This window comes from Canis lupus, chromosome X, assembly GCF_048164855.1.
Source record: "Canis lupus baileyi chromosome X, mCanLup2.hap1, whole genome shotgun sequence".
Classification (NCBI taxonomy): Eukaryota; Metazoa; Chordata; class Mammalia; order Carnivora; family Canidae; genus Canis; species Canis lupus.
In genome coordinates, this window is record NC_132876.1 from 33,156,514 (window position 1) to 33,171,378 (window position 14,865).

Below are 14,865 nucleotides of genomic sequence, written 5' to 3' on the forward strand. Positions count from 1 at the left end.
AACCATTCTTGTCTTATGTTGTCAATTCTTGTATTATTTAATTTTGTGTCTATCTTGCCTCCTCAACTACGTTGCAAGCTCCTTGAGCACAGGGGATCGCTTATAATACTTTTATAAAACTTCACCCCAGTGTGTAACACTGTGCTGGGGGCCATGAGAGGGACTAGGTATTGACTACAGAGCACTAAAATTTTCCCACAATGCCTCATTCTCAGATGGCAGCACTTGTTTAGGTGACAGCTCCTTACACGTACATACCAAATCTAATCACTTGAAAGGTAAAACTCTACAGAGTTACTCCAAGATATTAAGGAATTACAAACTGCTTCTGAAATACTTCTGAATACCCTATGAAAATACAAAATTAACCTTTGATAAATAATTTCATGCTTCCCTAAAAGTTTAAAGAAGACATGTAAAGAAAAATGGCAAGCCAGGAGCATCATCTCTAAGATTTACTTGATCACAAAGCATTAAAAAAGGCTAGGCTCCATGCAAATTCATTTACACTTCAGTGTCTTTTTTTTTTCTCCTTACAATAGGCTAAACTACCTAAGGAAAACACATCTGGAACTTAAGTTTACCTGAAAGGCAGCCAAAATTATATGGATAATTCAAGCAAAAAAAGTTCTTTACATCTTGGTGTTTCCTGAATGATTTCAGTAGTCTGAGAGGTCTTCATAGTTAGAAATGTAATCCCTAGTTAGCAGTTGCTAATTCTGCGGTGGGTACCTATTCTGACCCCCAAAATGCAACAACCATCCAGTTCTATCAAAATACTTGCTAATATCATAAACTGGGGAAAAAATAGCCATTACAAAATGCCTCCCTGACTCTGCTACTTTGAAAGCTTCGAAGTTGCACAGGATGTACTGACTGTAAATTCTCAGAAATGTTTTATTTAGCTTTTTGGAGAGCCCCAGATGATGAAGCTCTGAGACCAAGTGCCACTTCCCAGGGAAGGGCTAGGTCACATATGAATCCCTCGTCCTGGAAGTCAAAGAGAGATCAACTTGATCACCTAGCAGCATCACAGGATCAAAATTTGAAGGAATGGTAAGTTTGGTATTTCTAGGGATTGCCTTTCCTTGTGAAGTTTGCCTTTGAAAATAATCCTTTTGTTTCCTTTAGCCTCGCCTTGACTAGCAGAGCGGGATTTCGGATGACCTCCCCAATTTGAGATATCCATGTTTTATGGAAATTTTATCAATTTTTTCTCTCTCCACAGATCAGTAGGATTGTGACTTGAGCTTCCTGTCACGAAAAATGCTAAGTTCAAAGTATTATTTCCTTCACTTCTAATTACAAATAAGTTTTACCTTTTATTGTGTTCCATTATACAATTTTACATAGTACCATTATTACTTTAAGCAATAATTAAGCAAATTCAATTAATGTTTTTGAGCTCTACTTCTCTGTATATAGGGTTACCTAAAAAAGTACAAACCAAGCACAGTGGTGCAATTTTCCAGGCACTTTCAAGTTGCTTCAATATTTACAAATATGTAAGCACCCTGTTTGAAAGCATGAAAATTTTGGTGTCAGAAGAAACACTCCATGTATATCAAATCTTTAAATTTCAACATTTGCACAGCTCTGATTATTCCTGAGAAAGGTCAGTCTCGTTGTCACTTTGCATCTGCATGTCCTCATATTTCAGCAGTGTATCTTGGAGAACCATAACCTCTATCACTCGATGTACCGCTAATTGCACAAAATACATGTAATGTGTTGCTCATCCAGGGAGAATGTATTGTGTCTTCTTGTAATATCTAAAACAGAGAAAAAAAATCTGCATGTTTATCATGAAGCAAAATAGCCCCTGTCAAAAAAGTATGTGTATATGAAATTGCAGGCATATTTCAATTTGTCACTGACATGTAGCTATTTAAAATGACATAAAACAGAAAGAGCAAAGAATAACATTACCGACTTAAGTCTTCAAAGCTGTATTACAAAGGCAGCATAGCAAAAAAGCAGAAAAGATCTGGTTACTCATTAAGACAGACAAGAGATGGTAAAATGTAAAATTCAAGAAAAAGTGAGAGGCAATGCAATCTTTAAAATATCTTTTTTTTTTTTTTAAATGAACGATCATAACAGGAGCTCTAAACAGTAGTTCTTGGGATCACCTGTGGGGCTTTTCAAACAACAGATACTCACGCTCCTTCCCTGGAGACTTGGAAAATATTATTTTTAAAAAATATTTATTTCTTTTATTCATGAGAGACACACAGAGAGAGGCAGAGACATAGGCAGAGGGAGAAGTAGGCTCCCCGTAGGGAGCCCGATAAGGGACTTGATCCTGGGACTCTGGGATCACGCCCTGAGCCAAAGGCAGATGCTCAACCACTGAGCTACCCAGGCGCCCCAGGAAAATATTATTTTAAAAAGTCATAAGGGCCTATTTCTATTCTAAAGACACACTATAACTATATAAGCTAATTGATACAGAAGGCTTTTCATGGAAATGAAGAACTTCACACAAAATACAAATTTTATATCCCATAAGTACATAAATATATATGTTCATATTGATATATAGAGATTTTAAAAACTTTCCATTTTGTGTGATCAAAAGCAACAGAAATTTTGTGCTTGGATTAAATGGACGAAAAGAAGGGGTGCTTGGCTGGCTCGGTCCATAGAGTATAAAACTCTTGGTCTCGGGGTCGTGAGTTCAAGCCCCACATTGGGTGTGGAGTCTACTTAAAAAAAAAGGGGGATCCCTGGGTGGCGCAGCGGTTTAGTGCCTGCCTTTGGTCCAGGGCGCGATCCTGGAGACCCGGGATCGAGTCCCACATCGGGCTCCCGGTGCATGGAGCCTGCTTCTCCCTCTGCCTGTGTCTCTGCCTCTCTCTCTCTCTCTCTCTGTGTGACTATCATAAATAAATAAAAATTAAAAAAAAAGATGGAAGAAAAAGAGTATCATATACATCACATCCAACCTCTTTACTATATGATACCAACTTAGGTCTTTAGCTTTCAGTACTTGGTTCTCAAGTTAGCTTTAAAACTTCAGTATAGGGAGGTGGGCGGGGGGTAGGGGTGACTGGGTGATGGGCACTGAGGGGGGCACTTGATGGGATGAGCACTGGGTATTATGCTATATGTTTGCAAATTGAACTCCAATAAAAAAAATAAAATAAAAAAGTAGATAACAACAACAACAACAACAACAACAAAACACTTCAGAATGAAGCCCACAAACTGGTCTAGGGTGACAGTAATGAGTCATATCATTTGTGTTGTTAGAAAGTATGTCTTATAGTAAGTCCATAATAGAGAAATTCCCTCTTACAAAAATTGTAACTCATGACACTAATCTGGAAGCCAAACAAGTTTAAGGAATGACTAATTGTTTATCCACACCTGTCAGATGTGACAAGACAATATGTGACTCATTGTGCAGAAAACAAAATATACAGCAGATCCTACAGTGGCCACCACTAACTCTATCTAATTAAGAAATCTGCAGTTAATAATTTTAAGGTAATATAAATCCCATTCTATTTTTATTTAGGTTTTAAATAAAGGTTTTCTTTAAATCCCCTTTTAAAATTCAAAAGCTTGAAGACGTTTTACAAAGAACTGTGTATTTTGGTATACTAGAACAGATTACATTGAAAAGGACGAAGAATATCCAGGCCATACATCTTTTGTCAAGTAATCATTTACGGGCCATAACCGAATAATTTATGTTTCACTACACAGCTACACTTTATCTTATTTTGTATTATTTTGTTTTCCTTTGGGAAATAATGTATCTCAAAGTGTAGGACTGAATAAAGGCTCTCTTTTGTGAAAATCCAATAGGAAATATTGAATTATAAAATTTCACTATAAAGTCAACATTTAAGGTACACCGAAATATGATGCGTTATGATGGGATAGCTTGTATAACTATATACCAATATAGAAACTTAAGATTTTTCAATAAGGCAAGACTAAATCAGAGAGGGAGACAAACCAAAAGAGATTCTTAACCATAGGAAACAAACTGAGGTTGGCTAGAGGGGAGGAAAGTAGGGGGATGGGGTAATGGGGTAAAGGGCACGAAAGAGGGTATGTGATGTAACAAGCACTCAGTGTGATATACAGCTGATGAATCACTGAACTCTACCTCTGAAACTAATAATACACTATATGTTAATTCACTGAATGTAAATAAAATAAAATTTAAAAAATAAAGTAAGAATTTTCTTGGTTATCTATCAATATATAATATCAAAGGTCTAAAATACTACTGGTCTCTCCAATTCACTAAAATAGCCATGGCTAATGGGAATCAACTGAGAGAGATCGTTGGGAAACAGGACAGCATACTTCAGGGGGGAAAAGAACTTTACAAAACGGCTGCCCTAAATATCTTGATTAGTGGGGATGTTGGGGTGGCTCAGTGGTTGAGCGTCTGCCTTCAGCTCAGGGTGTGATCCCAGGGTCCTGGGATTGAGTCCCCCACTGGGCTCCCCGCAGGGTGCTTGCTTCTCCCTCTGCCTGTGTCTCTGCCTCTCTGTGTCTCTCATGAATGAATGAATATATATATATATATATAGATCAGCATAATAGCAGGAGATTGAATGATTTGTTTTCTATTTGACTAACTCAGAATTTAAGGCTAAGTCCTGCAGTTGCATGCAAATCGAATAATTATCATATATTGCACATTGGCTGAAAACCACGTGTGCCATTGTTGTATCTTTTGTGAGGGAGATTTTGCTGATTTTCTATAGGATTTTCTATAGATTCTGAGGGACAGAATCTCATATATTGGACAGCTCCTAGGAACAAGTTATGTAGTCTATTCGCCTCAGAGCCATGACAGCACAGAAGGGTATACACCCCTCCACCGCTCATGGGCTGAGCTTGAGATGCCGAGAATAAAGGAAATGGAGTGATTTCCTACCTCCCTAGTCCCTGTTACCTGGCTGCTTTGGGAAGGAGACAAAGAAAGGACGTCCAAAAACTGAACAGGAGAGGGATGCCTTGGAACAGTTTGCACTCACTCCTCAATGGGGTAATAGAAGTAAAGATGGCAAAAAGAAGCAATAGAACACTGATCCCTGACTCCTCAGGCCAACAAGATTCCCGGACGTGGAGAGTGGGTGAATAGGAGACTGGGGTGAGCAGTCTCCCCTGAACGGATAGGATGATGACGGCCTGGCTGACTGACTTCCTCATATGGAGATGACAGTGGTTGGAAAAGGAGGCTCCTGGTCATGCAGTGCAACCCTGCACTAACTGTTAACTAAATTTCCCACAGCCTTTCCTGAGTGGAAGCATACAAAGTAAATTCAGAGACCTAGAGCTTGAGTCAGAGTCAACGAGCTTGTTTTCCTAGAAATGGCTCTTCTTTTCTTTCTGCTATCATTTCCATGCAGTTTCTTTGGACACTAGCCACTGTCTGCTTATTTATACGTATGCCCTTTGTGTGACAGTCTCACACAGGGGAATGCCCCCATCAAGCAATCACTGAAACACAGCTACCAGGACAGAGAAGGTTCTGGAATGAGCTTTAAGAACGTGTTCTCTAGGGATGCCTGCTCAGTCCTCAGTTAGGTAAGCATCTGCTTTCAGATGCTTTCAGCTCAGGTCATGATCCCAGGGTCCTGGGATGGAGCCTCATATATTGGGTTCCCTGCTCAGCAGGGAGCCTGTTTCTCCCTCTCCCTCTGCTATTCCCCCTGCGTGTTCTTGCTCTCAAATAAATAAAATCTTTAAAAAAAGAATGTGTTCTCTAAAGGACTACATTAATTGTTTCTTTTCAGAAAGCTTGCATTCTAGGGGCACCTGAGTGGCTCAGTCAGTTAAGCATCTGCCTTAGGCTCAAGGTTGTAATCCCGGAGTCCTGGGATCAAGTCCCACATCAGGCTCACCGCAGGGAACTTGCTTCTCCCTCTCCTTCTCTCTCAGCTCACATTCTCTCTTGCTCTCTCTCAAATAAATAAATAAAATCTTAAAAAAAAAAAAGAAAAAGAAGCCTTGCTTTCTTAAAAATTCAGAGTTTAAAGAGTTTCTGAAGCAAATATTTATCTTATTGGGTGCTTTCATTAGTAAGGAAATGAAGCTTACTTAATAGGCTCAGTCAGTGAGGGACTACACCATTGTGCTAGGACTTTTACAAACACATTGAAGACATTCAAATACTTGAGTGACAATCCATGTATAGAGTGGTCAGGATCCCGGCATAAAAGTGAAGTTTACCAGGATAACCTAGGAGTACTCAGGTTTAAAATAGGTATATAGAAGTCCTGGGGCATCTGGTTGGCTCAGGTATATAAAAGTCCTGACTATTTAATTATGACATAATGTGGTTTTAAGTGGTGAACAGGTCTCGGCTTTCATATTTTTCAGGTTGTGGCTTTACTAAGTTAGCTGCAATAGTCATGAACACTCAGTCATAGATGAAAACACTAAGACATTTTATATAAGAAGAGATTTTGCAGGCTGTATGGGCATTAAGACAATTCTCAAATTTTGGAAGTCCCTTGGTATCTCACCTAAACGATAGTATCTATAGTTTTTTACAGCCAACATAGAAATATTCTTTTAGGGATTTGGCTCCTGTGCCAATTATTTCATTTCTTTAGGCCCCTTCTTGACAGACTCTTTGTTTTTTCCTTGACAGACTCTTACCCATGTTTACAGTAGATCAATTTAGATTTGCTCAGCTAGTTATTTCTATCTTAATAGCACCGTGGCCCAAAGAACAAAATGGCTTATTACTGATAATTGCTTTAGCAATTGCTATAGATAATGATTTCAAATTCGATTTGCATGATATCATTTAAATGATTAAAAATAATAGGAGCAAATTTGAAAATACAGACGGAGTAATTTCAAGGTAATACATTTCAAACTAGTAGATTCTGCTAAGTAACACTTCAGGGGCCCCAGATCATGTTCCCATTTTCAACCACCCCAATACTTGCCTGCTCGTGGATAATGTCAGACAATTCCTTCACCATGTCTCTGAAATTTGACTTTAGCCCCTCATGATATTCAATTTGATCTTCTTTAATTAGCCGCTCATTTAGTTCAAGTGCAATGCTGCAAGCCTGTATAAATTTCCTGTGGACAATGAGCAAAGATAAGGCTTTCATCATTTATTCCTAGAAAAATCTCACTGATCACCAATTTTATACTCACTTTAACCATGGCTTGCCTAGAAGAGAGGTCAGAATCCTGTATTGTCTTGCTATGTCTTTGCTAATGCCACTTCCTAAGTCTGGAATACCTTTCCTTTTTTTCCCACCTTTCGTCTCTGGTGTCTTACCTCCTTTAAAACCTGGCTCCAAACAATGTCCACAATAGTCAAACTGTGGAAGTAGCCTCAGTGTCCATCGAAAGATGAATGGATAAAGAAGATGTGGTATACGTATACAATGGAATATTACTCAGCCATTAGAAATGACAAATACCCACCTTTTGCTTCGACGTGGATGGACCTGGAGGGTATTATGCTGAGTGAAATAAGTCAATCGGAAAAGGACAAACATTATATGGTCTCATTCATTTGGGGAATATAAAAATTTGACAGACTTTTTGAGAGTGAGAAAGGAAAAAAAGGGAAAGGAGAGATAATGAGTGAAAATATCAGTGAGGGTGACAAAACATGAGAGACACCTAACTCTGGGAAATGAACAAGGGGTAGTGGTATGGGAGGTGGGCGGGGGGTTGGGGTGACTGAGTGATGGGCACTGAGGGGGACACTTGGCGGGATGAGCACTGGATGTTATACTATATGTTAGCAAATTGAACTCCAATAAAAAAAAATAAATTAAAAAAAAAACCTGGCTCCAAACATCTATCTTCTAGAAAGACCTTTTGCTCAGTCTTGTGATAATAAATCAGCTAAAGTTGTGCTAACATTAATTTGCATCTGTAGGTAATGGGTTGTGCATTCAAAAGTGATTTATTTGGGGCTACTACGTATCCTGTACAGTCCTGGGTACTATAGGTAGGAGTTAGGTAGGGACAAAGATGGGGAGGGATGGGTGAAATTGGCGAAAGGGATTAAGAGGTACAAACTTCTTGTTATAAAATAAGTCATGAGATGAAAAGTACAGCATAGGGAATATAGTAAAAAATACTGTAATAATGTTGTATGCTGACAGATGGTATGGCCACACTTACCGTGGTGAGCACTGCATAATATATGTAATTGTCAAATCACTATGTTATACACCTGAAACTAATAACACTGTATGTCAACTGTACTTCGATAATTTAAAAAAGTGGGGACAGCAAAGTTGATGACTTTTCATAAAAATATTTCTCCATCATTCACAGGTTTGTGTGTAATGTCCATAATTAGAGCATAGGTCTTAGGGTACAAAGTATCCATTTGGCTGGTATCCCTGTCATAGCAACTAGTAGAATCTTTCTGCACATGCCAGGCATTAATAAATATTGGTGAATGAATGACTGCTGGTTACTCTGTAACCTGGAACTGTTGATAACACAAAGACGGAAGAAGTAAATGAAATAAGTCGGGAGCAAATGAGTGGATAAGTTATCATCTTTTTCCTTAGTCTATTTTACTCAACTGTCTCTTATTTGGAATGTAAACTCTTTTTTGTATATTAAACAGCTTTTTTTTTTTCTAATGTAAGAACATTCAGACATGTCTTTGCTTACAGGGATGCTCACTCGAGCCATGACATCACATGTCCTAAACCGGCAGAATCCCAAGTGGAACTAGGAGCACAGGATAGGAACCAGGCCTATCCAACCCTTCCAGTGCAACTCTTGTTCCTACCCTAAACAGTCTGAAATGCTGCAAAACGAATGATAAGGTGAAGGAGGAAAGCATATAATGAACGTCGGCTTTCATCTGTGCCACAATATCACAAGGAATAAGAAACTGGCATATTTAATCTCTTGGGACACTAGGACATCCTTACTGTCCTGCAGCAAGAAAGAGATCATGCATTTCCTCACTACTTAAAGTACCATTAGAAGGTCACTTAAATATTGTAAAAGAGAACAAAGACTGTCCTTTTTTGGAGGGATATTATTTGGTGAATATCTTGGTTTCTATGACAAAAAAGGAGGAAAAGGATAGAGGAAAAAGGACACAGCACTTACCTAAACATGTCTTTCAACTCATTTACTTTCTTAGGTGGATACTTGCTAGCTTGACTATCATTTAAGAAAGCCCTTGCATACGCTAATGGACCAGCATTTACCTAAGTTACAAAGGGAGAAAAATGAGAGAGCTGTTAGAATGTAATCAAAAAAGTAATTTCTGGGACGCCTGGGTGGCTCAGCGGTTGAGCATCTGCCTTCAGCTCAGGTTATGATCCCGGGGTCCTGGAATCGAGTCCTGCATTGTGCTCCCTGCAGGGAGCCTGCTTCTCCCTCTGCCTATATCTCTGCCTCTCTCTCTGTGTCTTTCATGAATAAATAAAATCTTTAAATTAAAAAAAGTAATTTCTGCCTTTCTCTTTTTGTTTTTATTTTTTTAAGATTTCATTTTTTTGAAGTCCACTCTACCCCCAACATGGGGCTGGAACTCACAACCCTGAGATCAAGAGTTGCATGTTCCACAGACTGAGCTAGCCAGGTGCCCCTGCATTTCTCCTTTTAAAAAAAACCCTAAATACATTAAAAATCTGTATCTGAGGACCATGTTTACTATTCTTACTAGAAGTTTACGTGAAAAAAATGACCAAAGCAAATAATCTGCAAAGCCGATATTCTAATAAGTTACTTAATGACCTCTGCTATGTAAATACAGTGCTTGGCTAATCGTCACAGGGGTTTCTGCTAGAGTCTTCTGCCACAATGCAAAATGTATGGACGCTGAGCACAATGTCTTTCAGTTCATCAAGAACAATGCACAAGTTTCTGCACTTAGTAAGAGCAGAACACACAATTACAATTAATGATTGCTCTGTGCCCTTAAGAAAGCAAGAACATCGAGAACCATTTAAGACACATTCAGCAGCCAACATACCTGCACTGAAACACAGCCCTGCAATTTCAGCTGAAGCTGAATCATGTCCACGTCAGCAGAGGAGCAAAGTTTTTTCAGCTCTACTGTCTTATCTTTGATTTCATCAGTAGCAACATCAATTGGCTTTAAATTAATCTGCTGTTCATAGTTTATGGGGATCCTCTTCTTCACATATGGAAAGGAGTTTGAAGCTGTGAAAATGTTCACACTGATTTGTTATCTTTAAAAAAGAATCATTTGTTCAAACAGTCAGATCAAAGAAAAAAAAATCCTTTATGTTAACTGCCCCCACCATGCGTTCTCTAGAAAATACCCTAGGGTATCAGACAGCACCTTATTACTTCAGGATTGAGGGAAAATTCTCTTTATGAGACACCCTGGAGCAATTACAAATTACATATGGGGCAACTATACGTTGCCATGTTTGTGTCAGCTAGTGACTGAACAGCAGAACAATGAGTGATTAAAATTGCAGTTTGCATTTTCCTGCTGGCCACCTGCTACTTGTGTGTATCAAAAAGAACCAAGTCAAACAAAATGTTATCATGCAAAGTCCTTCTTACTGGTCAAGATTGTACGGCGTTTGCATTGTTCTTCTATGCAGCCTTGCTTTTTGCCGGACAATGTATAAGGAGCTTCAAAAACAAATCTGTTGATATTATGGTTTCTTTCAAACTCAGTCTTTCTTTCTGTGAGTTCTTTGTCATCAAAGTAGGGCTTCACGTAAGTGACTTGGATATGAGCATATTTTGGATCGAGTTCTTTGGCGTTTACCTATAAAGTAAGAGAGTTTTGTTTTTTGGTCAATGGAAGGAAAAAGGAGGTACAGGTAAGCTACTAACTCTTCTGAGATCAACTGAAGAACACAGTCATTATGACCGTGTTCCCAACTGAATACACACCTAGGGGAGAGCTTTGTTCTCTTTTTAAGGAGCATGTCCCTCTGATCATAAGGAAGTTACAGAAACCCACTTGGCAATTATAGGAATGGGGGAAGAAAATAAAAATTGTAACCCTACCATTTAGCAAGGGCCATTATTCACATTTTCATATATTTCCTTCCAGTCTATTCTCTATGTACATACACTTACAAAGCTGAGGTCATATTAAACACTGTTCTATAATCTGATTCTTTAAAAATATATTAAAAAGGCTAACTGTACATTTGAATTCTCCCTCAATAAAAACATATTATGGGAGGATTCTGAGAAGGTGGTAGAGCACCAGAAATCTATCTTCCACCTAGACAATATCTATCTTGGTAGACTCTCTCTGATCTAACTATTCTGGAACTCTGGAGTCTATTGAAAGCTTGCAACTTGTAGGGGAAGGCTTGGAAAGAAAATTGCAGTTAATTTTGATTTTGGTCAATTTCAGCTCTTGGCGCAATGGCAGCTTCTCATATCCCACCCCTCGGCCCCATGGCAGGCAGCTGTGCACATGTCCCTAGAACAGCTTGCAGGAGTCAGGATGGGCAAGAAATACCTTGTTCTCCAAATACTGGGGATGTGTGCTCTGACTGCTGTTTCTGATCATATAGGCACAAAGAGGCTGTGGCCATTTCTGTTGTACCTCTCTACCCCTGACTGAAGTGACTTCCACGGGATTTAAAATTAATCATTAATAAATTACACCTTTATTTTTCTTTTTCCCCTCTTGAGAACCAGATGTTAAAGACAAGGACACTCAAAAGAAACTGCATATAGGAGGGAAATTAGAAATTAGAAACCCACTATGCACACCCAGGGGAAGGTGTGGGTTCCAAAAAAGACCTGAGAAGACCCGAAGTTTACATTTCAGCATGATCCATGGCACAGAGACAATATACAACAATTAAAAACAATTAAAAACAAAACCCAGCAAACCATGGTAAAGGAGAGAGAATCTGATTTCCAGAATGACCACAGAATCAGATCCAAATGTCCAGTTGTCAAGAACAAGTCACAAGGCATCTAAAGAAACAGGAAAGTATGGCACAAAGGAGAAAAAGTAACCCATGGAAACTCCCCCCCCCCAAAGATCTGATAGCAGATCTACTAAAAAAGACTTTAAAACAACTGTTGTGATGACCAAAGAACTAAAGGGAGATGCGGAGAAAGTCAAGAAAATTATGTATGAACAAATGTCAATATCAACAAAGAGGTAGAAAACCTAAAAAGAAACCAAACAAATTTTTGGAGCTGAAAACTATGATAAGTAAAATGAAAATTCACTAGAGGGATTCAAAGGTGGATTTGAGCAGACAAGTGTAGTGGTCAAGGAACTTGATATAACAATCATGTGGACTATTACCCTGTGGACCAACACAAACATTGTAGGAGTTCCTGATAGGAGAGGAGATGGAAAGGGGCAGAGATAATATTTGAAGAAATAATGGGTAAAAACTTCCCAAATTTGAGAAAAGGCATGACGTTAAACATCCAAAAAGATCAACAGATTCCAAGTATGGAAAGTCAAAGGGACCCATACTGAACCACACTGAAATCAAACTGTCAAAAGACAAGGACAAAGAGAATATTCTGAAAGAATCAAGAGATAAGCAACTCATCATATGTAATAAGGAAATCTCAATAAGACTTTCAGATTTCTTATCAGAAACTCTGGAGGCGAGAAGGCAGTGGGTGGACATATTCAAAGTGCCAAAGAAAAAAATCTGTCAACCAAGAATTCTGTATCTGACAAAACTGTCCTTAAAAGTGAAGAAGAAATTGAGACACTCCTAGATAAAGAAAATCTGAGGGTATCTGTTACCACTAGAATTGCCCTACATAAAATGCTAAAGGAAGTCCTGCAGCTCGAAATGAAAGGATGTCAGGTAGTAATTGGAAGCTGTATGAAGAAATAAAGATCCCAGTAAAGATAAATACATGGGCAATTGTAATAGCTAATATTATTGTAACAATTGTATGTAACTCCATTTTTTGCTTTTTACATATTTTTAAAGACTAATGTATTAAAAAAGTATTAGCTTACTTTTTTGGACACACAATGTATAAAGATGTAATTCTATAATATCAACAACTGAAAGGCACAGGGGTGGAGCTGTTAAAGAAGCAGATATTCTGTATGTTATTGAAGTTAAATAGGTATAAATTCAAATTGGAGTGTTATAAGTTTATGATGTTAGATATAATCCCTATGAAAATCACAGAGTTAAAGACTATAGTCAAAAGGAAATGGGAAACAAATTTAACTATTATAGAAAATATAATATGCTACTATTAAACAAAATATAGATTTATAATTTTAAAAGGTCACAAGAGGGCAGCCCAGGTGGCTCAGTGGTTTGGCGCCGCCTTCAGTCCAGGGTGTGATCCTGGAGACCCAGGGTTGGGTCCCACGATGGGCTCCCTGCATGGAGCCTATTTCTCCCTCTGCCTGCCTCTCTCTTTGCCCGTGTCTCTGCCTCAGTGTGTGTGTGTGTGTGTGTGTGTGTGTGTCTCATGAGTAAATATATAAAATCTTAAAAAAAATTATAAAAGGTGACAAGAGACTAAAAAAGGACATTGTATATTGATAAAAGGTTCAGTACAGCAAGAAGACAAAACAATCATAAACATCTACCACACACCTAATAACAGACCATCAAAATATATAAAGCAAAAATTGACAGAACTCAAAGGAGTAACAGTTTTACAATACTTAGAGACCTGAATACCCCACTCTCAATACTAGATACTGCAGGCAGACAGAAGGTAAGTAAGGAAATAGAGGACCTGAAGAACACAATAAACCAACTACATCCCACAGACATATACAGAATACTCTACCCAAGAACAAAAGAACAACATGCTTTTTTCTCAAGTGCACATGGGACATTTTCCAGGATAGACTGCATGTTAGGCCACAAATTAAGTCTCAATAGATTTAAAAAGACAAGTATCCTACAAAGTAGCTTCTCTGACCACAATGGGATAAAGCTAGGAATAACAGAAATAAAATCAGAAAATTCATAAATTTGTGGAAATTAAACACTTAAAAAAATCAATGTTTCAAGAAAAATCACAAGGGAAATTAGAAAATACTTAGAGATTAATAAAAAAGAAATCAAAACATATCAAAACTTAAAGGACACAGCAAAAGCAATGCTAGGGAAGAGATTTATAGTTAAAAACACATTTAAAAATGGAAAAGATCTCAAAACAACATAATTTTATAACTTAAGTAATTACAAAGAGAGGAACTAAACCCAAAGCTAGCAAAAGGAAAGAAATAGATTAAGCAGAGATAAATGAAACAGAGAATAGAAAAATAGAGAAAAGCAATAAAATTAAAGGTTGGTTCATTGGAAAGATCAGTGAAATTGACAAATATCTAAATAGACGGACTCGAGGGGAAAAAAGAACACTCAAAATTACTCAAATCAGAAATGAAAATGAGGACATTACTACCAATTCTATAGAAATAAAAAGAATTATAGGAGAGTACTATGCCAACAAATTAGATAACCTAGATGAAACGAACAAATTCTTAGAAACACAAAGCCTATGAAGACTAAACCATGAAAAAAAAATTAAAATCTAAATAGATCTATAGCTAGTAAGGAGATTGAATCAGTAATCAAAATTTTTCTGATGAGGGCATCTGGGTGGCTCAGTTGGTTGGGCGACTGACTCTTGATTTGGGCTCAGGTCATGAATCAGGGTCATGGGATCAAGTCCCTCATCAGGCTCTGTGCTCAGTGCAGTCTGCTTTAGATTCTCTCCCTCTGTCCCTCCCCATTTTCCCTCTCAAATCAGTCAATCAACCAGTCAATCTTTAAAGAATATTTCTGATGAAGAAAAGCTCTGGATTTGATGCCTTCATTGGTGAAGTCTACAAAACATTTAAGTAAGAAGTAACCCCAACCTTTCTCAAACTCTTCTGAAAAACTGAAGAAAAGGGAACACACCCTGACTCATATT

The 14,865-nt window shown here is 38.0% G+C and overlaps 1 protein-coding gene across 6 annotated transcripts in view; it reads right to left on the minus strand.

The window, feature by feature from the left end:
* Nucleotides 1-1,302: 1,302 nt before the first annotated feature.
* DOCK11 (dedicator of cytokinesis 11) overlaps nt 1,303-14,865 on the minus strand; it is a 191,351-nt gene continuing 177,788 nt past the window's right edge. For 3 of the 6 annotated variants that reach the window (XM_072817119.1, XM_072817118.1, XM_072817122.1), the window contains 5 exons: nt 10,525-10,735; nt 9,962-10,152; nt 9,091-9,191; nt 6,933-7,071; nt 1,499-1,772 (listed from right to left, as the gene is read on the minus strand). In XM_072817119.1, coding sequence (XP_072673220.1) covers nt 1,650-1,772; nt 6,933-7,071; nt 9,091-9,191; nt 9,962-10,152; nt 10,525-10,735 — 765 coding nt within the window. In that variant the 3' untranslated portion in view covers nt 1,499-1,649. Of the gene's footprint in view, nt 1,773-1,929; nt 1,948-6,932; nt 7,072-9,090; nt 9,192-9,961; nt 10,153-10,524; nt 10,736-14,865 lie in introns of all 6 variants that reach the window. The other 3 variants (XM_072817121.1, XR_012026525.1, XR_012026524.1) reach the window with 3 other exon arrangements.